This window comes from Taudactylus pleione, unplaced genomic scaffold, assembly GCF_031769625.1.
Source record: "Taudactylus pleione unplaced genomic scaffold, aTauple2 ptg000073l, whole genome shotgun sequence".
NCBI lineage: Eukaryota > Metazoa > Chordata > Amphibia > Anura > Myobatrachidae > Taudactylus > Taudactylus pleione.
Genome location: NW_028284475.1, coordinates 1127261 through 1154456, shown reverse-complemented (window position 1 = coordinate 1154456; position 27196 = coordinate 1127261). Strand labels below are relative to the sequence as shown.

General features: G+C 48.3%; 1 protein-coding gene across 3 annotated transcripts; it reads right to left on the bottom strand.

Annotated features, from left to right (window-relative positions):
* Positions 1 to 1150: 1150 nt before the first annotated feature.
* On the bottom strand, positions 1151 to 20247 carry LOC148532495 (gonadotropin-releasing hormone II receptor-like). 3 transcript variants are annotated; one of them, XM_088467691.1, is made up of 5 exons: positions 20162 to 20247; positions 11990 to 12059; positions 4633 to 5728; positions 4278 to 4482; positions 1151 to 2379 (listed from the first exon to the last, which is right to left on the bottom strand). In XM_088467691.1, exons 3-5 carry the CDS (start codon positions 5206 to 5208, stop codon positions 1889 to 1891), a joined length of 1272 nt encoding a protein of 423 aa, XP_088323817.1. In that variant the 5' UTR covers positions 5209 to 5728; positions 11990 to 12059; positions 20162 to 20247; the 3' UTR covers positions 1151 to 1888. The 3 variants fall into 3 exon arrangements, with proteins under 3 accessions (XP_088323817.1, XP_088323815.1, XP_088323816.1); XM_088467689.1 differs by lacking the exon at positions 20162 to 20247 and having other exon boundaries at positions 11990 to 12078; XM_088467690.1 differs by lacking the exons at positions 11990 to 12059; positions 20162 to 20247 and adding an exon at positions 6849 to 6934.
* Positions 20248 to 27196: the final 6949 nt, after the last annotated feature.

Here is a 27196-nt window from a genome sequence, read left to right as displayed (position 1 = left end):
ATCCAGTCACTAGGATCCAATGACATCACTGAGACTGCAGCCAATCCAATCCCTAGGAGCCAGTGACATCACTGAGAATGCAGCCTATCCAGTTACTAGGAGCCAGTGACATCACTGAGAATGCAGCCAATCTCTAGGAGCCAGTGACATCACTGAGAATGCAGCCTATGCAGTCACTAGGAGCCAGTAACATCACTGAGAATGTAGCCTATCCAGTCACTAGGAGTCAATGACATCACAAAGAATGCAGCCTATCCAGTTACTAGGAGGCAGTGACATCACTGAGAATGCAGCCAATCTAATCGCTAGGAGCCAGTGACATCACTGAGAGTGCAACCTATCCAGTCACTAGGAGCCAGTGACATCACTGAGAATGCAGCCTATCCAGTTACTAGGAGCCAGTGACATCACTGAGAATGCAGCCAATCTCTAGGAGCCAGTGACATCACTGAGAATGCAGCCTATCCAGTCACTAGGAGCCAGTGACATCACTGAGAATGTAGCCTATCCAGTCACTAGGAGTCAATGACATCACAAAGAATGCAGCCTATCCAGTTACTAGGAGGCAGTGACATCACTGAGAATGCAGCCAATCTAATCGCTAGGAGCCAGTGACATCACTGAGAGTGCAACCTATCCAGTCACTAGGAGCCAGTGACATCACTGCGAATGTAGCCTATCCAGTCACTAGGAGCCAGTGACATCACTGCGAATGTAGCCTATCCAGTCACTAGGAGCCAGTGACATCACTGAGACACTACATAAGTAATATTAGTACAGCTGCCAACTTTACCAAGTTCCTAGTGAGAGTCCCAGATTGTGTTGTTCCTGGGAACTGACTGACTGTACAATGCAGTTTTGTTATTCTGTATATAATCGTTCTCACTGTCCGTTCTTATTATCTGGCTTTGTAAATTTGTGCTAATTAGAGAAAATCTTTTAAAATGTAAATAGCTGTGTTTAGTGCACGTGTAATGCTGGAGATTGTAGTGCGCCAATGGTCGCATTGGACTGCAGTGTATGTAACATGCTGACAAGCACTGTCCCACAAGCCATGTAGCATCCCTGAAAATTGCTCTCAAATCTTGGCTACGATACTAGTAGGGATCAGTAAGAATTCACAGAATATTCCACAGACAGTGCTCCCTGGTGGAATAAGAGGGAATTGCACTCATAAATAGTCCTTTCCACCACAGAATGGCTGCTGTCTATTAGCTGATCTTTTTTACATTGTTTTTATAAACCCTTAATAATTTTTCTTTCAAAGTTTGGTTCTGCCCGGTGACTTATTCAGCTTTGCTGAGCAGTAGCCATTCCTCTGACAAGGACAACGTATTAAAACCAGTATTTAATTTGCATTCGGGCCACTAGGTGGCCTGCTGCAGTCTGTTCTGGCCACTAGATGGTGCTGATCTGCGCCCCACTCATGCAAATTCGCAGATACATAGAAAATGAACGCAGACATTCTATAACAATCTGTAGCAAAGTCTTTTACTGAACATTTACAGAAAAATACAAGCGAATAGAGGCCCAAGAAGATTCCACTGGTAGGTTTTCTCTTAAAAATAATTGGCGACAGGGTTTCACCACTGGATCTGAAGTGCAGGTTTTGCCCCCTGATGTTTGTCTGAACCCGCTGGGACCATGGATACACAAAATGTAATGGATCATCTTGTATCAGGACTAAGGCAAATTTTGTCTGACAACACAAGGGCGCTGTGTGCGATGCGGCTATGCGTAGTGCTCGACCCTGTACATCTCTTTGTGCAATCGGAATATCTACTGGCAGTAGGATCAACAAGACTTCCATCTGTGCCTTGCAGCAACCACAAACCCTGGTCGTCTGGTTAGTCTGTTGGACTATTGGGGTTACTGTCCCTTCAGCTCCTCACATGAAACTCTCTGCAACTTTCCTCTTGTGATGGTCACATTTCCCTGAATGGAGACCTACCCCGGTGACTTCTAAGTCAAGTTTTCTGGAGCCTCTCGAAGTCCCAGTTGACCTCTTGAAGGACACCGCAGCAGTGGAGGTCCGGAAGGAGCCAGTGCCCAAAGAGGCCGCGTCATCCTTTCCCTGGGCGTTGCACCGGCAAACCCTTCTGAGCTCCCGGCTGAAGTGGATGGTGAAGAGGCCGTAGATGATGGGGTCTAGGCATGTGTTGAAAAGGCCAAAAAGGAAGAGGATGTGGCTGAGCGAGGGCGGGACCTTGCGCCGGGTCAGCATCTCTGGGGAGAACCAGTACCAGATTCCAAGGAGGTAGTATGGTGTCCAGCACACAATGAATGTCAATACTATCACTAACGACATCTTGAAAGTCCTCATCCGAGCTCGGGGAATGTTATTGTACGAGCGTCTGAGGTTGATTTCTCTAGAAGAACCTGGGAAGAAGAAGACAGAATGAAACCGCTTTCTGCGGGATTACGGGGTGTCGCTAGAAGCAATATCTATACAGAAGATTGAGCCATTCCTTGCTTTAGCCAGAGCCTCTCAAATGAGTCCCTTAGAGGCCAACTAAAGCCACTATCTCGCATTAATATATTTCAAAGGCTGTGTATTAGTAACTCATGATCATGATTGACTTAACTGGTGAGGCACAATGTGAGAGACAGTCTTGTAGCCTTGCTCTGCACAAATGTACTACTGACTACGTGGCATGTCAGGTTCCCACACAGGGGCAGTGATGTCACAGCAGCTCAGAAAACTGCAGCATCAGCTTTTTCACCTGTACAAGAGCGCAGTAAGAGATTGGATTGCTGGATCCACTGAGCGCTGGCAAGTGAAAACTTTTATTTTACCTTTTTTACATTTTGGGACAGTTATCTTTTATGTAGACAGTAAAGGTGCCCATCCACTAGTAGATCAGGGAAAGACGGTTCAATTACGACATGGTAATCGTACCGGTGTTCCCCTAGGTGGTGCAGTGTAGGCACATCATCCCCGAACATGGCCAGTCTGTCGTTATCGGTAGATTGGCTTGTATGTTCGGCCAACGACAGAAACGACCAGCGGGAGCGCGCATCGCTGCTCGTTTCCGACATTTGGATGCACGATTTGTGCACGTTTTGCGGCAGATTACTGAGCGATTTCACGATTACGACGTCGTAATCGTGCAATTGTACAGTGTAATCTGCTAGTGGATGGTTTCCTTGAAAGGTTCAAATCTATAGAAGTTTCCCACAAAGCTAGACACAAGCACTAACGGGGCCCCTGAGAGCACTATCCCAGCGTTTTATAGCATTCCATTACTGTCAAATTGTCAAAGGGGGGCAGGAGAGGTTATTAATGTTCTTACTTTAACCTAAGGTCATGTGGCATCTGGCAATGCAGAGACAGTGAGGGCCGGACTGTTCAGTGAGAGATACAGCCCGTGACTAAGTCATTTCCTACAGGCTTTGAGTTGTGGTTCAGCAATAGACAAAACCTGGTACATAGAAATGCCTGGTACGGTGTTCTTCTACACGGACAATGATTTAGGGGTCTGATTTTGAGTCGCACGCAAGAGGCCGCAAGTCTTGACGTCGCTGTAAGCATGTTTGGAACTATATCCTAATGCAGGTGTTATTCTGTCCATACCCATCATCACTAGCTTCGAGACTTAAGCTGGCCACACATCTAAAGATTATTTGTCCAACCAGCCAACTAGTTGATTGGTTGGAATGAAAACCTGGTAAGGAATACAATCAGCAATTTGCTCCCAAACGCTGGAAAATGGACCAAAACTGTTGTTTGAACAAATAGTTTGGATCAAACATTTAACAAACTTGTCTGAACGACCATTTTCATCTGTTTTCTGGCATTTAGGAGCAAATTGCTGATCATCATTTACTCCCATTCCTTACCAGAGTTTCATTCCAACCAATCAACAAGTTGGCTGGTTGGATGTAAGTTGGTCTAGTGTGTAGCCAGCTTTACACCTACCCCATGCAGGGTGCAAGACATCTGTCCCCTTGGCGTACGGACGGATTGAGAATAGCAGGTAACTCTGACTACACAACTACGACACTTCCATGAGACTGTTCTTCTGCGTACGTCCGCAATGTGGATGCCCAGAATCGCACATTTCACAGACTGAAACGCGGAGAAGCCGCCTAACTTGGAATCGGCCGAAGATAAGCGACGATGCGGATAGATTGGACAATGCGCATGCGCTGTTTGATAAAATTTCCTATATGGGGCCGCCCACGGAACTGAGCGCGACACGTTATCAGGCTCTAACAGGGGAAAGGCTGGGCGTTCAGTGACCTGCATCAAGTGGTCCTCACACCCCACCACTCACCAGAGGCCTTCTTCATCTTGCGAGAGATCTCTACGAGGATCCGGGTGTAGCAGAAGAGCATGATGAGGAGCGGCAGCAGGAAGAGGAAGAAGAAGGTGAACATGTTGTACAGGGTCTCCTGCCAGTGTTCCTGGAAACTGCCCACGGTGGCGCACTGGACAAAGTACACCGGCTGCGATCTGCTGACCGCGTGGAACACAAAGAGCTGGGGAGGGGCGAGAGTAAGAGTTTAGGTGGATGCACTTTTTTACAATCGGGGAAAGCAATCACTGAGCGTCCGTATCTTATAACAGCCATGCTAATCAGCTCTGGAATCTCCAGAAGATATGAAGGCCTCAGACCTGGATTGACCTACCTGTGGGGTAGCCAGCAGAAGACTCAGCGTCCAAGCCACGGACAGCATGACCTTGTTCTTCTTCTTTGCATCTCCTATCCCCAATGGGTTTAGGATGGCAGCGTGGCGGTCAAGACTAATCACCACGGTGACAAAGGCAGAAGAGTACATGGCCACCAGCTTGAGGAACATCAGGATCCGGCAGGCCACGTCCCCAGCGTACCACTGGATGGTGACATTCCATACCGCGTCCAGTGGCATCACAACAAACGTGATGAGCAGGTCGGCCGCCACCAAGTTGATGATGAGGATGCGGATGTGCGACTTCTTCCTGTACTTGTGAGTGATGGTCCACAGCGTGACCAAGTTGAAGCAGGCGGAGGAAATGAAAAGGACACAGGTGATGGCCACACGCACCTTGGCAGCCATGGAGAAGGTGGGGAGCACGAATTGGTCCTCATTGACCAGAGTTATATTGGGTCCGTGCGCTTTATCAAGGTCATTAACATGGATGCAGCTGAGGTTCAAGTCTCTGAATACGCAGAGACCTAGAAAGCCAGCCAACCCTCGTCCCATCACTTGGTCACTGATGTTCATCTTGGGCTCAAGGGAGAAGACCTTACCAGGGACGAAATGTGTACATCCATCTCAGCGGGGGGTAAATGCATTGTGAGTGGCAGATTCAAGACACAGATGTCTCCTCACCGGGAGGCCTCAGAGCTCGGTTCAGTGATGGACCTTCGCAGAGGATGTCCTTCATGATGACAAAATATACATCTTTACTAACCAGCACGCACACGGGTTCTATTCCTCTTGCCATCAAGGATCACCTTTAGTGTCTCTGGTGCCCACACATACATCCGTAACAGATTGTACTATTCTTCTCCAGCTGTCAGCTCCGAACCTGGAGCCCCGGGGTAATGGTCATCTCTTTAGGCAAGTCGTCCAGTTTCCCGTTGTTCATCGTGTCTCTTCTGTTGCTGTTATTTCCCAATCAGCCCATTATAGACATGATGCACCTTGTCTGCAGCGTCATCTGGTCTTTGATCACAAGTCCTCCCGGCGGATCGCTCGGCGGCGCAGGATAAGAGAAGCTGTCCTGTTTCTGCAGATAGCCCTGTGCAAAGTTGAAAGAAAAAGAAATGTCATGGCAGATCCCACTCCTCCCCGGCAGGCGATCTGTATCTGGCATCTAAGCTAACTAGGGCAGAGAGGTGGCTAGTGACCGTACCGGTGAGGTGCTGAATTTGGAAGAAGAGAGGTCTTACAATACATGGCCAGTGGGGCAAATATATAGGGCAACAAATGGAATACCTGTAGCTAGACGGAGCCTCCATTAAGTTTAGGAGAAGGGGGGGCGAAATGGAAATGCATTAAAAGCCGTCTTAAAACAGAAGGTATTAAAGGGCATTGCCTTGCAAAATGCCCCCATAACATAGATTTAGGGGCTGATTCTGATTTTGGAGCAAAATGGTACCTTGGTAACACCATGCTGCACTGCAGGTGGGGCAGATGTAACATGAAGAGACTTAGGGGTCTATTTACTAAGCAGTGTTAGGAGACAGAGTGAAATGTGATAATGTACCAGCCAATCAGCTCCCAACTGTCTTTTTTCAAACACAGCCTGTGAGATGGGAGTTGGGAGCTGATTGGTTGGCACCTTATCACTTTTCACTCTGTCTCCTAACACTGCTTAGTAAATAGACCCCTCAGCATGGTACACACTATCCAATTATCAGGCCGATTATCCTATTATTGGGCATTAGAAGCTAGTGTGTATGCAGGAGCGATAAACAGCCTCAACGCTCCTGCAGCGCTCAGATCGGGGGAATGAGACCGTGTGCTGCATACACTATATTGTTTCCGTCATCTTGCAGTGTACAAATAAAGCTGGCCAGCATGTGTGGGCTGCATGCAGAAGCAGTCGCTATTTACCTGCATGCACACATAATACATGTATCTGCCCCGTGCAGTGCAGCCTAATTGCCCAGGAGCAAAATTACTTGTTTTTTTTTTTTGTTGCTTTGCTCCCAAATGAGAATCGGTCCCATAATCTTCACTTTAGTAAATGTGAGCAGGACACAGACTTAAATCGGCTTGAACCTGTTGTAGCAAATGACTATTCTGAAATAAGGGCAAGCTTTAGCAGGTGGCAAATGGTCCAAATGGGATTCACAGATAACGGCGATAGAGAAAGCGTCAACATCATCTGGGCAAACGCCATACTGTTACTATACCGTTTCTATTCTTGTAAAGCACAATGTAACGTCACCTCTGAAGCCGCCGGGAACTGACAGTGTATTTATAGACTGAGAGTGACCACTGGCCTGCGTAGGGGAGGGGGCTATTGTGCGTGTGGGTCTCTGCTGCGGTTATGTGATAATGTCATTCTGCCGGTGTTTCATTTACAGGAATTAAATTGTCTCCTGAAATCCCACTTTATATGACACAGCAGCCGGGAATGAGACCTGCAGGCGTCATAGATACTGAAATCACATCTTATGGTTTATGGACTGTGCACAGCTGGGGGAGGGTGCAAACATAAGGGGGAATTAGACATTGCCCACATGAGCCCCCGTCTTCTGGCAGAGTGTCCCGTCCCCTGGAATTTACATTTAAATAGACGGGAGTTTCAGGATCACTGTAATTGATTGTTTAATGACCTGTAGAGCATTTAACGGAATGGTTACTTGTTAATTAGACTCCGGCAAGGTCCCTATGGATTAGCCCGGTGTTACTGCATCTAATATAATTACACTTTGGGGTCTTTTAAAACATTAGATACGGGTTTGGCTTTCCTGTTTTCTTTCCATCCTTTACTGAAAGCTGGGACCGGTGCTTGGGGATGGGTATCGGGAATCAGTCATACAGAAAGATCACTCATCATTTCTTTGGTTTTGGGATTGATCCTGAAGGCATGAGGAATCAATAAGGATCAATCCAAAAATCAGGAACCTGGCCGCCATGTTATTACCTGTTCCCCAGCGTCTCTTCCCTTACTGCGCAAGCGTGATCTGCTCTTTTATAACTGCCCATGCGCGAAAATAATATCGATCCTGGAGCAGATCGATGTTATTCGCATGATTATACTCTGTATTAAATATAGAGATGACAAACCCTTAGCGATCCAAAAGATTGATGCAGGACTGACAATCGGTCATCCCTAACGGTGCTCTCTTACCCATGTGCACAAAGAAGGATAAAGACACCAAAAAAACGTGCAATGGGGAATATACCATATCTCCAACTGTCTCTCTGCTGTCTCTTCCTGGGTGTCCCAGCGATTTCTTACACTTACCATGTCTAAGACTGAGCTGATCATCTTCCCACACAACCTCACCTCTCACAATGTCATTATCTATTGATGGCACAACTATCTCCTCTAGCCCCAAAGTGCGCTGTCTTGGAGTTATCCTGGACTCTTCCCTCTCCTTCATACCACATATCCTGCTCCTCTCATAATCCTGCCATTTCCACCTAAAAATATCTCCAGGATCAGACCCTTCCTCACCCAGGATGCCACAAACCCTCATCCACTCACTGGTCATCTCCAGATTGGACTACTGTAACCTTCTCCTATCTGGCCTCCCAGTCACCACTACAATCTGTTCTCAATGCTGCTGCTCGGTTCATCTTCCTCTCCAAACGCTCTACATCTGCTTCAAGCCCTCCCCTTCAGATCCCAATTCAAGGTTCTCACACATTTACAAAGCCCACAACAATCCTCTCCCATTTACATATCTGGCCTGATCTCCTTTCATACTCCTGCCCACCCACTTCGCTCCACAAATGCACGCCGCCTCTCGTACCCAGGGCTGTAAAGAGCCGCCCCGGGCACGGTTACACTCGGGGAGTGGCCTAATAGCGGGAGGCGTGGCCACGCCCCCTTAGAATAAAAAATTGCCCCTCACTGTCTACCTCCTCTGTGTTACCCGTCCTTCCCTTTTAGAATGTAAGCTCTGAGGAGCAGGGCCTTCTTCCCTCATGTGCTTCTCCTTTCCCAATCCTCCTTACAACTGCACCTAACAACCTAACACCTGGTTGCTGACGCTCTGCTGCTTATTTGAGTGTTACGATCACGACTGCGGCAATGTTTATAAACCATGTCCTTGTACTGCAGTGTTTTGTACTATAAGTCACTTACTTCTTCTTTTGCTAATTTGTTAGGCGCTGCAGAACCCTTGTAGCAACATAAATATAAAGGATAATAATATGTGTGTAGCATCTATAGCACAGGTTCTCAAACTCAGACCTCTGGAACCCATACAGTGCATGTTTTCCAGGTCTCCTCACAGAATCACAAGTGAGATCATTAGCTCCACCTGAGGATCTTTTAAAATGTGTCAGTGAGTAATGACTACACCTGTGCACCTGCTGGGTGACCTGGGATATGTGTCAGTGAGTAATGACTACACCTGTGCTCCTGCTGGGTGACCTGGGAAATATGTCAGTGAGTAATGACTACACCTGTGCACCTGCTGGGTGACCTGGGAAATGTGTCAGTGAGTAATGAGTACACCTGTGCACCTGCTGGGTGACCTGGGATATGTGTCAGTGAGTAATGACTACACCTGTGCTCCTGCTGGGTGACCTGGGATATGTGTCAGTGAGTAATGAGTACACCTGTGCTCCTGCTGGGTGACCTGGGATATGTGTCAGTGAGTAATGATTACACCTGTGCACCTGCTGGGTGACCTGGGATGTGTCAGTGAGTAATGACTACACCTGTGCACCTGCTGGGTGACCTGGGAAATGTGTCAGTGAGTAATGACTACACCTGTGCTCCTGCTGGGTGACCTGGGAAATGTGTCAGTGAGTAATGAGTACACCTGTGCACCTGCTGGGTGACCTGGGATATGTGTCAGTGAGTAATGACTACACCTGTGCACCTGCTGGGTGACCTGGGATATGTGTCAGTGAGTAATGATTACACCTGTGCACCTGCTGGGTGACCTGGGATATGTGTCAGTGAGTAATGACTACACCTGTGCTCCTGCTGGGTGACCTGGGAAATGTGTCAGTGAGTAATGACTACACCTGTGCACCTGCTGGGTGACCTGGGATATGTGTCAGTGAGTAATGACTACACCTGTGCTCCTGCTGGGTGACCTGGGATATGTGTCAGTGAGTAATGACTACACCTGTGCACCTACTGGGTGACCTGGGAAATGTGTCAGTGAGTAATGAGTACACCTGTGCACCTGCTGGGTGACCTGGGATATGTGTCAGTGAGTAATGAGTACACCTGTGCACCTGCTGGGTGACCTGGGAAATGTGTCAGTGAGTAATGATTACACCTGTGCTCCTGCTGGGTGACCTGGGAAATGTGTCAGTGAGTAATGACTACACCTGTGCACCTGCTGGGTGACCTGGGAAATGTGTCAGTGAGTAATGATTACACCTGTGCTCCTGCTGGGTGACCTGGGAAATGTGTCAGTGAGTAATGACTACACCTGTGCACCTGCTGGGTGACCTGGGATATGTTTCAGTGAGTAATGACTACACCTGTGCACCTGCTGGGTGACCTGGGATGTGTGTCAGTGAGTAATGACTACACCTGTGCACCTGCTGGGTGACCTGGGATATGTGTCTGTACATAATGACTACATCTGTGCACCTGCTGGGTGACCTGGGATATGTGTCTGTACATAATGACTACATCTGTGCACCTGCTGGGTGACCTGGGAAATGTGTCAGTGAGTAATGACTACACCTGTGCACCTGCTGGGTGACCTGGGATATGTGTCTGTACATAATGACTACATCTGTGCACCTGCTGGGTGACCTGGGATATGTGTCTGTACATAATGACTACATCTGTGCACCTGCTGGGTGACCTGTGTGGGGTCCTGAGGACCGAGTATGAGAACCTCTGTTCTATAGATCGGTTTTCAGATGAAGTTGCGGGCTGTGTAGGGTTGCCTGGAAAGGTAAATACGCATGTTTATGGGTGTTCTGTCATGGATTAGCATTGTACCTAACCCCACCATCCTGAATGAAAACTCACCCTGGTCAACAATCCATGTAACACACAATCCCTATACACACATACCATGCATATATTACATTTTGTTCTACGCACACCCTACTGCAAATGATAACAGAAGTCATCTAGGGGTGCTCTAGCCGTATAAAAGCACAAGGCTGTAGAATGAGACTGAAAAATAACAGGAGCTGATTGGTTGGTACTTTATCTCTCACAATTTTGTCTCTCACCAAACTTTGATAAATACCCCCCTTTACCTCTTATATCCTGATTACAAGATATAATTTGCCTCTCTGTCGCCATCTGTTGATGACAGGTGACATTGCAGTAGCTGCTATTTGTACTCATATTTCTCGATCTATATTTCGCACCACAAGGGAGTTCCTGATACCTGAAGTCCCTTTTGATTTCTGGATTGAGGTGTATCAAAACTATTAACACCCCCTCCAAAAAAAAATAACAGGCTCTATGTAACCATTTGCCTTGTAAATAGATCACAATATAAAGGTAATATGGTTTAATGGGGCCATTCAGAGGATGGTCGTAATGACCGTCACATTGAGCGTCTGTGGGAGGTAACAGGGTGCACTGAATCAAACACAGGCGTGTCGTGGCCGTTTTGGGGGCGTGTCTGCGACTGCAACTTCATACGCAGTGGTTAAGGCTCCGGCGGCTTACTTCTGATGGACATTCTGACCAACAGAACATCGATGGTGCAACCGATGTTACGTCTATGTTTGCAAGCAGCTGACTGAGATACCGATAATGGGTGTCTCAATACAAATCCCAGCGGCTGCAACATTTGCACATTCTCGCACGACCTCTGTGTACAGGATCGCAGCCGATAATCTTTTATTAATATGGTGCCACAATGGTCCCGTATCGCTGCGCATAGTGGATGGAACATACAGCAAAGCTACATAGTACCTGGGTGATCAGACAAGACAGTTACAGGCAAGATACCAACTTTACAAGTGTACATAATTAGGTTCCATACCTACGTGGAGACCACAGAAGAAGGGAGGGCACTGCTCACAAGAGCTTGCAATCTAGAGGGGCAGTGGGTGGACACAGAGAGGGAGAACGCAGATGCTTGGTTGTGATCGTACAACTACTAGATCATACACAACCCCCCAAAACTCTATCACACACACACTGTCTGCATATCCAGCATACAATACACAATGCACGTTACCTACCCTGCTCCCTACGTCCAGCACTCTCCCAGCCAGCACAACCTGTCATTCTTCTCGTCTGTTTAACCACTTGGCATGCAAAGGGCATCCCATGTCGGCACAGGCACTTTCCCAGCTCCCCGAGAGGTGCAGCGTTCCCGGGAGCAGCTGGATGAGACAGTCTGCAGCATAAAGACAAGACAGAGCGATAACTTACCAGTCTGCAGTGAGACTCTGCCCCTGGCTGTAGGGTGGTACTCCCAGTCTGGTAGTGCCAGCAGATGCCCCTAGGAGACACAAAGGGTGAGGGTGTCCTAAGTAGTGTCCTAGGCTGGAATGCTGGCGGAGATCTGCAGCCTGCCCATGCTAGAGGTCACTGATTGCAGATGTGTTGCCCCTCCTTTCTCTCTCTCTCTCTCTCTCTCTCTCTGGTCTGTGCTTGCTAGATCTCTGTCTCCTCTGTGCTGCAGTTATGGGGGTAACACACTGTCAGCACCTCCATTCTCCACCCTCGCTATACACCATCACTGCCACCCTGCAGCTCCTACGTGGACAGGAGAAGCAGAGAGCTGTGCACAGAGCTATCACTTAGTCTGGGGCACTAATAGATTCAGCAATGCAGTGCTAAGCTCCCCCATCCTCCCAAGCAGACTCTAGCAGAAAGGTGCCCCCCATCTGAGTGGTTCTCTTGACCTGTTTGTAGTTGGGTGATACCCACTGCTGCCCAGGACAGAGCTGGCAGAAGTCTCTACCTCCTGCTTACCCATCACAAATGTTCATTACTCCTCTGTTGCTTGGTGCCCGGTGTTACCAGTCCTGCCCTAACTCCGTCACCTGAAACCTCCTGCTGAATCTCTACCACCCCCCCCCCCACACTCCCACTGTGATATCTGCAGATTGTTACATTACTGCCCTCTCTAGTGATCTGCAGCACATTGCTCTGACCCATCTACCCCCTGACAGGTACATAGTGATATATTCTGCAGATTATTACCATACTGACCTCTCTAGTGATCTGCAGAACATTGCTCTGTCCCATCTACCCCCTTACAGGTACATAGTGATATATTCTGCAGATTATTACATTACTGACCTCTCTAGAGATCTGCAGAACATTGCTCTATTCCATCTACCCTCTGACAGACACATAGTGATATATTCTGCACATTATTACATTTCTATGTCCCATCCACGCAGATACATAGACGATGTGAAGGTGTTTTGCGCTGTGCATTGAGGGCACGCTATAAATAGCTTTCCTTGTCTATGTTACAGTTGTTCAGTTCTGACATTGGTTGGTATAAGTATCATGGTATTATCACTTTGCTCCTCTTGTATGGTTCCTCAGCTGTCCCTCAGTGTGACCCCTCTGTGTAATAGCAGCTCGCACCCCTCAGTGATGACCCCGCTGTGTAATAGCAGCTCGCACCCCTCAGTGATGACCCCCCTGTGTAATAGCAGCTCGCACCCCTCAGTGATGACCCCCCTGTGTAATAACAGCTCGCACCCCTCAGTGATGACCCCCCTGTGTAATAGCAGCTCACACCCCTCAGTGATGACCCCCCTGTGTAATAGCAGCTCACACCCCTCAGTGATGACCCCCCTGTGTAATAGCAGCTCGCACCCCTCAGTGATGACCCCCCTGTGTAATAGCAGCTCGCACCCCTCAGTGATGACCCCCCTGTGTAATAGCAGCTCACACCCCTCAGTGATGACCCCCCTGTGTAATAGCAGCTCGCACCCCTCAGTGATCACCCCCCTGTGTAATAGCAGCTCGCACCCCTCAGTGATGACCCCCCTGTGTAATAGCAGCTCGCACCCCTCAGTGATGACCCCTCTGTGTAATAGCAGCTCGCACCCCTCAGTGATGACCCCCCTGTGTAATAGCAGCTCGCACCCCTCAGTGATGACCCCCCTGTGTAATAGCAGCTCACACCCCTCAGTGATGACCCCGCTGTGTAATAGCAGCTCGCACCCCTCAGTGATGACCCCCCTGTGTAATAGCAGCTCACACACACTATGCAGCTCCTGTATGTAAGTGTGAGTAGGGGCTGCCACAGACACTCAGGGAATCAGGTGACCTCAGGGCTGGTCTTTGTTCCATAGATCCTTTCATGGCAGCAATAGGACCGTCTGATTCATCACACTATTGTCTGGGGAAAGCAAGTGTAATTATCCTAATTATCATTCTAATTTTATCACCTGCTCCTGCATGGTGAAATGACCTAGAAAAAAAACAATTGTGAGCCGTGAGTTTCATGAACGTGTACACAGTATATGGCAAGGAAGAGAGGACACTCAGCGTAATGATTATAGTAGTATTGTCTTTATTGTGCCGGGACCCCAGGTGTCAGCGTGTCACTGTGCCGGGACCCCAGGTGTTCGTGTGTCACTGTGCCGGGACCCCAGGTGTCCGTGTGTCATTGTGCCGGGACCCCAGGTGTCAGTGTGTCACTGTGCCGGGACCCCAGGTGTCAGTGTGTCACTGTGCTGGGACCCCAGGTGTCCGTGTGTCATTGTGCTGGGACCCCAGGTGTCAGTGTGTCACTGGGCCGGGACCCCAGGTGTCCGTGTGTCACTGTGCCGGGACCCCAGGTGTCCGTGTGTCATTGTGCCGGGACCCCAGGTGTCAGTGTGTGACTGGGCCGGGACCCCAGGTGTCAGTGTGTCAGTGTGCCGGGACCCCAGGTGTCCGTGTGTCATTGTGCTGGGACCCCAGGTGTCAGTGTGTCACTGGGCCGGGACCCCAGGTGTCAGTGTGTCACTGTGCCGGGACCCCAGGTGTCAGTGTGTCACTGTGCTGGGACCCCTGGTGTCAGCGTGTCATTGTGCTGGGACCCCAGGTGTCAGCGTGTCACTGTGCCGGGACCCCAGGTGTCAATGTGTCACTGTGCCGGGACCCCAGGTGTCAGTGTGTCATTGTGCTGGGACCCCAGGTGTCAGCGTGTCACTGTGCCGGGACCCCAGGTGTCAATGTGTCACTGTGCCGGGACCCCAGGTGTCAGTGTGTCACTGTGCCGGGACCCCATGTGTCAGTGTGTGACTGTGCCGGGACCCCAGGTGTCACTGTGCCGGGATCCCAGGTGTCAGTGTGTCACTGTGCCGGGACCCCAGGTGTCAGTGTGTCACTGTGCCGGGATCCCAGGTGTCAGTGTGTCACTGTGCCGGGACCCCAGGTGTCAGTGTGTCAGTGTGCCGGGACCCCAGGTGTCAGTGTGTCACTGGGCCGGGACCCCAGGTGTCAGTGTGTCACTGTGCTGGGACCCCTGGTGTCAGCGTGTCATTGTGCTGGGACCCCAGGTGTCAGCGTGTCACTGTGCCGGGACCCCAGGTGTCAATGTGTCACTGTGCCGGGACCCCAGGTGTCAGTGTGTCACTGTGCCGGGACCCCATGTGTCAGTGTGTGACTGTGCCGGGACCCCAGGTGTCACTGTGCCGGGATCCCAGGTGTCAGTGTGTCACTGTGCCGGGACCCCAGGTGTCAGTGTGTCACTGTGCCGGGATCCCAGGTGTCAGTGTGTCACTGTGCCGGGACCCCAGGTGTCAGTGTGTCACTGTGCTGGGACCCCAGGTGTCAGCGTGTCACTGTGCCGGGACCCCAGGTGTCAATGTGTCACTGTGCCGGGACCCCAGGTGTCAGTGTGTCACTGTGCCGGGACCCCATGTGTCAGTGTGTGACTGTGCCGGGACCCCAGGTGTCACTGTGCCGGGATCCCAGGTGTCAGTGTGTCACTGTGCCGGGACCCCAGGTGTCAGTGTGTCACTGTGCCGGGACCCCAGGTGTCACTGTGCCGGGATCCCAGGTGTCAGTGTGTCACTGTGCCGGGACCCCAGGTGTCAGTGTGTCACTGTGCCGGGATCCCAGGTGTCAGTGTGTCACTGTGCCGGGACCCCAGGTGTCAGTGTGTCAGTGTGCCGGGACCCCAGGTGTCAGTGTGTCACTGGGCCGGGACCCCAGGTGTCAGTGTGCCGGGACCCCTGGTGTCAGTGTGTCACTGGGCCAGGACCCCAGGTTAATTGAATTTCTGTCGCACTACAGGCTTGGTTTAGAATTGCATTCAAGTCAATATGGATTATTAGTGATTCACGTAAATTTCAAAGCAATTTGGTTCAATCTGTAATTGTAATTGTCTGGCCGGTTTGGAATAAGTGACGAAATGATCAGTACATCGCATTCAGACATCTGCACTATAGTTTGGAATGAAAATTGTAAATATTTATTTTCCATTCCACTTTAGCACTTGTGCAATAACCTCGGGATGTTTGCACGACCTCGCCCTTTGACCTGTCCTGTACATACTGACATTGCTTTGCCCACACAAATGATACAAACCCTCACAGCACAGGAATGTAACCACCCGGGGATCTGGTTTTAGCTTGTACCGGCCTCATATATACAGTTTATGTATAGGGAAGGAACCTGGGGTATTCTCATTATGTATAAAAAGTACATACAGTATAGAGCCTGATTCTAAGTCGTGCGCTACGTAGATGTCAGGCGTCGTTGTGTTTTTTTCTCGTTACTACACATGCGTCTAAGAATCACTGCGTTTATGGGTCGCAGTTACGATTTCAGAGTCACACAAAGAATTTTATTCCTTATCAGATCCATGGAGATGGCGTCTCAGTCTTTCTCATTCATACGCACAGACGTACGGCAGGGAAAGTGTTTGTAGTATTAGCATAGAGTCGCACACACGGACAACGCTGCCTCCAATAAAGAACCAGCCCTATAGATTCCAGATTGCAGGACTTTGGAGATGTACACGCTGATATTGTATCCCTCCATCTTTCTTTTTGCGCTCTTGCTGTCCTTCATGACACCGACAGATTGTAAGCTTCTTGGGTCACAGAGCCGGACGCTCTGACAAAGCGCTCGCTCTGAATCAGGACGTCTTTTTTTCTTTTATGGTGCGGCCTCCCGGCCGCTCGCATTGCTGTGGGTTGCCACCCACAGCTAATGCGAGTGGCCAGGATGATGGTCGCGATGGTCAAGACTATCGCGACCATCGGGCTTGCGACGAGACCCTTGTGGTAGGATCTCGTGGCCGCAAGCCCCAGAGAGCTTTCGGCTCAAACAGAGCCAAAAGCTTGTGATGTCAGTGGGGCCGCCCCCAAACGGTAGGCCATACTTGCCGACAATCAGCTCCAGCCTTCCGGGAGGGAGATGATTGTCGGCTAACAGCAGGGGGGCGGGGGCGGTCGTTGGGGGCAGAGCCGGGGGTGGGCCAGCCAGTTGGTGGTGAATTGGGGGTGGAACCGGGGGCGGAGCCACACGATTGCGTCATTGTGGCTCCGCCCCTCTTCACAATGCCGTTATTTTCGGCAGTGTGAAGCAGGGGGCGGGGCCGCGATGACGCGATTCAGCGCAAATCGCGTCACCGGCTCCCCCGCTGCGGGGGTTTCTAATCTTTTCAGGGGGGAGGACGGGAGGGTCGGAGCCTTCCGGGAGGCTTGCCTGCCTTTCCGGGGGACCGGGAGCGGCACCTGAAAATCGGGAGGCTCCTGGCCAAATCGGGAGGGTAGGCAAGCCTGCGGTAGGTGTTCCCATGGGAGCGCCTCCGTTTGGGCAGCCACCCCCCTGACCCACCACCAAAGGGGGCGTGCTGTCACTCAACATCGACAGCACGCCCCCTTTGGTGCGAGACCCAGAGCGACGGATTGCCCTTCGCTATCCGGGTCTCGCGCATGCGCTCTGTGCCACCATCGACCCGGTTGCGAGCGCTCAGCGCTTGCGACCGGGTCTGAATCAGCCCTACAGTTTCCATGCCCTGTGTAATACATATCCACTATACAAAACAAAACAAAAACTGTTAATAACTAATATTAAATGAACACTTGCATTGTGAAATGATAAATAAATGATGTCTCGTCAATACAGAGTGAATGAGAGAAGCACTCACGCCAGTCTGTAGTCTCCTGAGAACATGACGTGAGCCAGTGAAGGTAAATCTGGGTGTAATAGGCTGCGGAAACCTGCACAGTGTGAGTGTGAATTGGATATTTGTCCGTAGAGGCTGTTGGGGTTTGTGAGCGATGTCACAAGGACTGTGGGTGAGCGGATTCCAGCCAAACGTGGAGCAGTATAACCAGGTATTGTGTATTGTGAGACAATACCTCATGTCTGTATAATGCACTCACAGCGTTGGCTGATTATTGGTCAATTCTCATAGAAATATTTCATTACAATAAACATCGTTGCCAGAGAAATAGGCTTAATTGATTTCTTTTTCTTACAAGATAACAATCAATGCAAGCGGATGCAGAAAAATGTATTATACTGTCTGAGGGCGGGATGTATCAACCCTAAAAATGCTGACAAAACTCCAAAAACTGCTGTTTTCGGTAAGTTTGCTACAAACCCCACATGCATAAAAGTGGTCTGCATAGGATATCTGAGATATGCGCTGCGGACTCGCTGGCACTACAGTCCACATAGAACGCTACGGGGCTGCGATGCACCACTGGGAGAGTCCCAATGTTCTCACACCCTCATTACTAATTAACACCATGATGAGGTTAGATCAGTGGTGGCCAACTAGTCAGAGGTAAAGAGCCTAAAAACATCTGTAAGCATGTCAAAGAGCCGAGATCACGTGCACGCCGAAGGCGCAAGTGCAAAAAGGGGAGTGGTCAGTTAGGCCACGCCCCTGGTATACTGTTTTTGTAGGAGCATGTAAAAGCGCATGCACACAATCACCGTGGATGTAACTACACAAAAAGCTTTGAAAAAAAAAGATCCACATAAAACACACTGAAACAAGCCAGATCCAGATTAAATACACTGAAAAGGCCACATACACAATTATACACTGAAAAAGCCACAACCACAATAATACACTGAAAAGGCCACATACACAATTATACACTGAAAAAGCCACAACCACAATAATACACTGAAAAGGCCACATACACAATTATACACTGAAAAAGCCACAACCACAATAATACACTGAAAAGGCCACATAAACAATAATACACTGAAAAGGCCACATACACAATAATACACTGAAAAAAGCCACAACCACAATAATACACTGAAAAGGCCACATACACAATTATACACTGAAAAAGCCACAACCACAATAATACACTGAAAAGGCCACATACACAATAATACACTGAAAAAGCCACATACACAATAATACACTGAAAAGGCCACATACACAATAATTCACTGAAAAGCCACAGCCACATAAATGATACTGAAAGAGCCACATCCACAAAAGATGACATTGAAAAGGAAAAAAAACAGATTCACAAAATACAATCCAACCCCCCCCCCTGGTGTTACTCCAGCCCCTCCATGTGTCACTCGAGTCCCCCTCATGTGTCTCTTCAACAGCCTCTCCTGTGTCACTTCAGACCCCCATTTGTCACTCCAGCAGCCCCCCCATGTTTCACTCCAGCAACCCCCCATGTGTCACTCCAGCAGCCTCTCATGTGTCACAACAGCAGCCCCTCCATGTGTCAATCTAACAATTCCCCATGTGTCACTTCAGCAGCCTCTCAAGTGTCATGTCAACCCATTTGTCACTCCAGCAGCCCCCCATATGTCACTCCAGCAGCCCCTCATATGTCACAACTGCAGCCCCGCCATGTGTCACTCCAGCAACCCCCCATGTGTCACTCCAGCAGCCCCTCATGTGTCACTCCAACCACCCCATATGTCACTCCAGCAGACACTCACGTGCCACTACAAGCCTCCCCTTCTCTCCCCTGGCCACTTCAGTCCAGCCACCTTCCCCCACACTCCCTCCCACTACACGGGCTAATCCAGCCCCCCCCCACATGTCACAAATAAAATGAAAACAAATAAATATTCCCCACAGCTCTTACCCTGTTGTGACTGTCTGTGTCACGTAGGTAAGATCTGGCGTCTGTGACCGCATCCTCCTCGTGGCTGCAGGTTCAGTCACAAGTTGAGCTCCACCTCCTGTTTGTGGCTTGACGTCACCACGTCGCCCATACATGCCTACGGAGCAGGGCAGACTGCTGCAACAAAGGATGAGCCTCCCGTGAACTGCTGTGCACCTATCAGAGGCGACAGTCAGTGTGAGTCAGGGGAGCAGCATCAGGACAACGGAAGAGCCACAGGTTGGCCACCACTGGGCTAGATCAGACCCGAATGCTTTGTGGACCTCTCTGGGAAATCCAGGAGGAGAGGTCTGATTGGCAAGTGCAGGGGTGCAATTTGCTCCACCAAACCAATCTGGCACCCCTGGCAGCTGCCTAAGCGGGATCACAATACCGAGTCCGCTGCAGGCGATCCGGGGACACACAGAAAAGTTTCCCTTTTTTTTGGATCTACTTCTATTACAGCCGCCAATTAAAGACTAAACAAATTGGCGCTGCGGCTGCCTGGGGTTTGTTTAGGTGCAACACTTACCGGGAAGAATGAAGTATGTCCATAAATAATCCCTGACACGTTGCCTTCTCCGCGCTCGCATCGATTTGTCGCTGTTTAGATCGCTCTATCACCGCCATTAGTCAGATTGATTTTTTAATCGGGCTGTTACAGATCTTTCTGCTTCCTCAGCTGTGAGATTAAACGCAGCTACATTAACACCCCCCCATGGCTCCGCTCGCCCCCTCGCTCGGGTGCGTGGTGGGATAATGCCCAGATGAGGAGGGAGAATAGTGAGTTAGACAATAGATTAATGGTGGGGAGGGGGCGTGAGGCAGGCGCTGAGAGTTAATACATCTCGCTGACAGAGTCATTTTAACCTACTCAAGAGCCGTAAAAAGCCATTAAAGCGTGGTTACCTGCCTAGTAATGCTTTGTCATCACTAATTATATAATGATGTCTTATTTATGAGGGCTCCACCAAGGAACCGAAAATACCAGTTGATGTAATGTTTAAATTGGCGCAATTAGACGAGGGCGGGCACGGCGCGGAAACCGTTCCCTGGTTTCACAAAACTCACATTTATTCAGACGCTGATTTTTATTTGTCCTCTCGTATCAGTCACCTGAGACTTCAAAGGCTCAATTCAGTGATCCGGAACATAGGCCCGTATTCAATTTCGAGGGAAAAGCCGTTTTGCCGATTTTGTCATTTCGCCAGGAGGAACAGTATCGCTGTATTCAATTTGAAAGACTTTCCGCCTAGGCGGACAGTCAATGTAATGTAATAGGCGAAAAAGATACGCCTATGAATAGCAGGCGGAAGAAAGTGCAGAATTGGGGTTTTGGGGTGCAACATTGCTGGAAACCCCGTGCAGCCTTCAGACAGCCCCCCAAAGGTAAACTGTGTCAAAAATTAAAAAAAACAAAACACTTAATAACACCCCAAAAAATCACTTTGAATTTCGGGGGCGAAAAAAACAAATGTTGGGGGACAAAGTTAAAAACTAGCGAACTTGACTCTGGGGGGGTCCCCAAGTATGCCCCCAAGTGTTTTTTTTATTGTAGGGGCTTGCGGCAGGTGGATTTTTCATGTTTTTTTTTACTTACCTTTAACAACTATTAGATATGCTGACCCCCATTTTCAAGTACCCCAAATTTGCTGGGATAATTTATTTTCTGCAAAAACAACTCCTGAATACTATTCTGCACCAATTATACAAAAACGCTATTTAGCAGCTATTGAGCCTGTTTAAAAACACCAAATACCTTCAGCCAGCCAAATCAGGGGTACCATAGCTAACCCCCCATATCAGAGCATCTTTTGTGGGGTGTCAGGCTGATTTCCCCAAATCTTACAGGACTTTCCGCTTGTTTAAGTTTCGCCGGGTCCCGTTTTCACCTACTTTCAAATTGAATACGGGGATACGCGGACACGCGCGCAAGACTTTTCCGCCTACAAAACACGCGATGTAGGTGAAAAGTCCGGGAGGCGGAAAAGTATCGCGGGTCCGCTCAAATTGAATACAGGCCATAGTTGCGGTTGCCATTAAGTATGTATATACGCCGCACTTACGGTACCACCAGACTCTCAGACTTTTTGTTTGTATACAAAAATCCGAGGGGAGGGGGGAGTTCTGCCGCTGTTGCCAGCATTTCTACGCTGCTGCAACAGCAACTTGTCCCCCTCACTCCTAATTGAATTGCACCCAATGAGGTAGATTTGCTAAAACTAGTGGAGGTTATCAATACCTGATTTAAACCTTTATACGATCCTGCCTATACCTTCTAGAATTGTCACAATTTATCGTAATGAGTCGCTCAGTAAATAAATGTCTTCAGACTTTGAATGTGTTTCCAAAGCACAAAGTATTATTATTCAACATAAAAACAGATGGTTACACGCTGTGATCTAAAGACAATTAGCGCAATTAAATCATACAGACCCAAGGTACAGTTGTTATATACGCACGCGCTCTGGTCCCAGATACCGGCACCAATAAGAAACCTCCGTCAACAGCATCAGCAAGAAGACTTTCAACTGAGGTCAGAGAGCGCATATATATACACTTACAGGAATAGGCAATACAATAGGACAGGTTGGCATGATTCCATTGGTTCTCCGTCACGATGCTTCTGTTACAGGACAGTTAACAGGTCAGTTCAAATGGACACAGGTCAGCCTCCGACAGCCTTTTGTCTCCTTTTTCCCGCCCCATGCAAATCTAAGCTGCTAACATTACAGAGTACATTTTAATGTTTTAACTCTCTATAGTCCATAGTTCGCAGATGCATGTTCCGATCTTCTCACCGATGGTACCGGAGATCTATTGAGACAGAGTAGATCAGTACAACACCAAACACGGTCTGTTTATCATGTACTAAACCTTAGTTGCAGAAAACAGTCATTTATTTACATGCTGGCATTGTGAGTGAATCGAATAATAATAATCCTTTTGCGCTACGGAACCATTGCTTTAAGTGTATGTATGCAAAGGAAAACAATGCTAAATAGCGTTGTGTGTCTGGGAGTCTGTGGGATACTTAGCGAGCAGCGCTAGGCTGGGAAGGTATCTTTGAGTGTGTGGGACTAAGTCGGTATTGGTTGTGTGGGGATTGTATAAAGTGTTCTATTGCGTCTCAGACGCACAGCATAGTTTAACTACATTACACTCTCTGCGCTATGAGATTTGTGTTAACCTCGTGGCTAGGTGTTTTACTGAGAGTGCAGGGAGAACAGCGCTAACTAGCACTGTGTAAGTGTTGCAGTGTGCCTGAATGTTATCCTTAGGTGTTTTGACTACTGACAGTATGATTTTGAGAAGGATTCATAAAAGTGTTCTCATGCTAATCATTAGCTATTTTGCGCTGTGCACGGTTTAACATCGCGTGTATGTGTTAATGTGAATGCAGGGAAAACACCACTAATTTGCTACTTTTTAGCACTGTTCATATTTCAGTCTGTGGTGATTTTAATGTGTTGGAAAGTCATTTTTATGTATGTCAGACACTGTCGGTATATGTTTGGGGAAGATTGTTAAAAAGCTGTCCCTGCTATTTATTAGCAATTTTGCGTTGTGTTTTGTGTACTATGTGATTTTGACAAAATGGCGCTGTGTGACCTATTTTTAAGATGGAGTCTTGTCGCCATTCGCAAGATGGCGTTGCTCCGATCTGATTTTAAATTGATCTTGTCTCAGCCAATTATCCGGATTCGACAAGGGTTTTCCCATAACAACCAATGAGATGCTAGCTATCGTTTATCTAGCACACACTACAAAATGGCTGCTGGAATCTGACTGACTGCCATATACCTCCATTTTGGTTGCTATTATAAACACTTCCATGTTTCAAAATGGAGGTGTTGGCCATGGCAGCCAATCATATTCCAACTGTCATTTTGCAGCCTGGTCTGGAAAAGCGATAGCTAAAATCTGATTGGCTGCTATGTTTTAGTAAATCTACCCGCAGTTTCCATCTATAGGCTTAGTGGCAGGAAGCATTGGCAAAAATACCCCCCCCCCCTCGCAATCTCAACTTGAGAACCGATTACCTCAGTTCAAAGCGCAATTTGAACCTCGTCTTTTTTTATAACGCAGATGTCAAGCCAAGCAATCTCTCAAAGTAAAAAGTGAACAACTAGTTGTGCTTTTCTTTCAGCCAATCAGATCGCAGGATTATGAGAGACATCATGGGACGCAACAAAGATACGTGTTAGGGGAAAATCACCGGTACACGGGGGGGGGGGGGGTTAATATTACTGTTAATGTTGCATAAACACCTGTGTGTAAGCTGCATGAGGGCGCCAATGAGATGTGTGAGGCGGGGGTGAGAGAGCTACCGTCTGTGGGGGTCCCACTGAGCGTATTGTGTGTTTGTGAACATCCATCAGCCAATAGCAACGCGGGGACCGTCAGCTGCGTGATACATGATAACCGGCCTCTGCCTCCACCCGCTGCGGCTGAACGCGCTACACAATATGACTATTTTTATCTCTCTGCAGCCCCCGGAGAATATTCCTACACAGAAAGCGTCAATTGATCTGGAAATTCCTGTGTCCTTGGAACAGAGAGAGGCCCAGGAGCTGGGAGGAGATTACATGGGATAATCCCTTTGATAACATCTATTGCAACAAACATAGGGGGCGATCCATTTAGATGCGATGGCTGCGAGGCGCCGGTATCCCAACCATTGCTCTGGCAACTTGCGGCTATCGGCGCCGTACATTATGGGGTAGATTTACTAAAGCTTCTAAAACAGACAAGTGGTGATGTTACTCATAGCAACCATTATACCCCATTATTCGTCACACCCCATAGCGGTGCACAGGAAAATCTGCGATGTTGGGACACGGTGATAAGCAGTGAAGTGCGCTGTTACCCATTGCCGCTGATGGAATTACCCCCATAGAGTTAATGATGAGGCTAGATAATCTATAAGCAGTAATGTGCAATGTTCTGTTTTATGTGTAGTAATGTCTGTCGCTGAGCGCCTGATTCCTATGTCCCGGAAATGGAGTCACGTTATATCATGAGCAACATGGGGGGACCCCAATGGGCCACACCAGGGCCCAAGACACCTCTCCGCGCCCAAGAGATCTTTACATGTGAGCCATAGTATTCTGGTCACTGCTGCATGTATGAGCAAATTCCCTAATCTGGTATGCTGGATGCAATTCTTAGTTTCTGATATTCTGAGTGTATGGAAAACTGCACAGTACCACTTCCATTGTTAAGAGTGTTGGGTGCAGTTCTCGGTATCTGTTATTCTGTAAGTATGGCTGTAATTTTCTCTATATGTTTTTATTATGTATGCACTAGAATTTGCACAGTGACACTTCCCTTGTTATGAGTGTTTATGCAGTTCTCGGTAGCTGTTATTCTGTAAGTGTGGATGTAATTCTCTCTATCTGTTCTTATTCGGTATGCACAGGAAACTACACAGTGCCACTTCCCTTGTTATGAGTGTTGATTGCAGTTCTCGGTATCTGCTATTCTGAGTTTATGGAGAACCACACAGTACCACTTCCCTTGTTCTGGATGCCGATCTCTTTATATGTTATTCTGTAAGTATGGATGCAATTCTCTCTATCTGTGAGTTCTCATTCTGTATGTAATGGATAATGCACAGTGCCACTTCTCATGGTTTGTATACAATTCCTGGTATGTGATCTCATTTGTTACATACAGATCACTGTGCTGTATATCCCTGCGTCTTGTTCTGTATGCTCGATGTCATTCTCAGTATCTGTCCTTATTCTGGATGCCTTGGCACAGTACAACGTCTGAATCTTGGTATCTGTTCTCATCTATATGTACAGTACACACTGGCCATTCTATAGATCGCATGGCGGTACGGGGTCATTAGTCTGACCTAAGCGACCTGCTGTTCCCGGCATATCCCCATGCAGCTGTACTCTCCACTCTGCAATGTGGCTGCTTCTTCATGTTATGAAATGAGGAGGATTATACATAAAATATATTATACCATTATTATAACCCCCACCCATTGCCGCTGCCTGCAGGGACCGTTCCGCACGATTTCTCTCTAATCTCTTTCACAACTGAGCGATCAGCCACTTTACCGTTTAATTAGGAATGATGCTGAGAGGCGCCATCGGCGTTCCCAGCGGACTGTACTTTATCCCCAATTATTCCAGCTCTACCTTCCAATGCGGATTCCACTGCCATCTAGTGGCCAAGCCCATTTATCACATGTGCAATGCTATCTGGATGCGATATTAGCGCTGGTGATCGCATTGCAGGATGCGATCATAGCGCTGGGATGTAACCGTTGTGCTGGGAGTAAAGTGGCCGCATTAGCGTTGTATTTTCTTGACATAAGACACGGGCTGATTCTGAATTGGTTGCGTCCGTCTTTTGCCGCAGTTGCATCTGGGTCTTTATGCTAATGTTAGTACACGCCTTCCCTGGCGTACAGCCGTGCCATCTGGCTGTGTAAGGACTGAGGCGCCCACTTTGTGAATAATCCCGCTTGGTGCGTTTAGACGCCTCCATCGCTCCTACCAGGAATACTTGGACCGGCCCCATGCTGGGTGCACTCCCATAACACGCCCATCAGACGGTGCATCTCCATGTATTGGCATAGCCGCCTCCCAGTCACTTCAATACATTTCTGAGATCGCGCCTCTCTGAGAACCGTGGGACATATGCGCTGTGCGACTTTTCAGCGACTTAAGACGCATGTGCAGTTAGAAATCATTCAGCATTTCCATGAATACCGGCATTTGCACCTGACAAAGGGTAGCAGCGATACAAGTTGTGCCGCGATCCTCTTATCGCTGGCGCCATCTCAGAATGAAGACGGCAGTGTCATGCCACCGGAAAAGTGCTTTACATAAACCTAAGGTAATATATATTCATTTTTGTATTATTATTATTCGTTACGTTTTCATCATTTTATTTTCTATAATGGCGAAGGTCAGGGGCGGGCATCCAGATCACTACGCACGTGGTTCCCGAAGTTGGGTCACGTTGGCGTCCAAGACTGGTGACGAAGGGTTAAGAGGAATGGCGGGGAAACAAGTATCACACAGATTCCCCAGGGGCATTTTCCTGGACTGCATTTTATCTGATAATAATAATTACAACCAGTATACAGAACAAGGGAAGTGGTACTGTGCAGGTGTCTGTTCATACCGAAGAACTGATTCTGATAATTACATTCATCATACAGAATATGGGAAGTGGTACTGTGCAGGTGTCTGTTCATACCGAAGAAAAACTAATACTGAGAATTACATCCAGCATACAGAACAAGGGAAGTGGTACTGTGCAGGTGTCTGTTCATACCGAAGAAAAACTAATACTGAGAATTACATCCAGCATACAGAACAAGGGAAGTGGTACTGCGCAGGTGTCTGTTCATACCGAAGAACTGATTCTGATAATTACATTCAGCATACAGAATATGGGAAGTGGTACTGTGCAGGTGTTTGTTCATACCGAAGAAAAACTAATACTGAGAATTACATCCAGCATACAGAACAAGTGAAGTGGTACTGTGCAGGTGTCTGTTCATACCGAAGAAAAACTAATACTGAGAATTACATCCAGC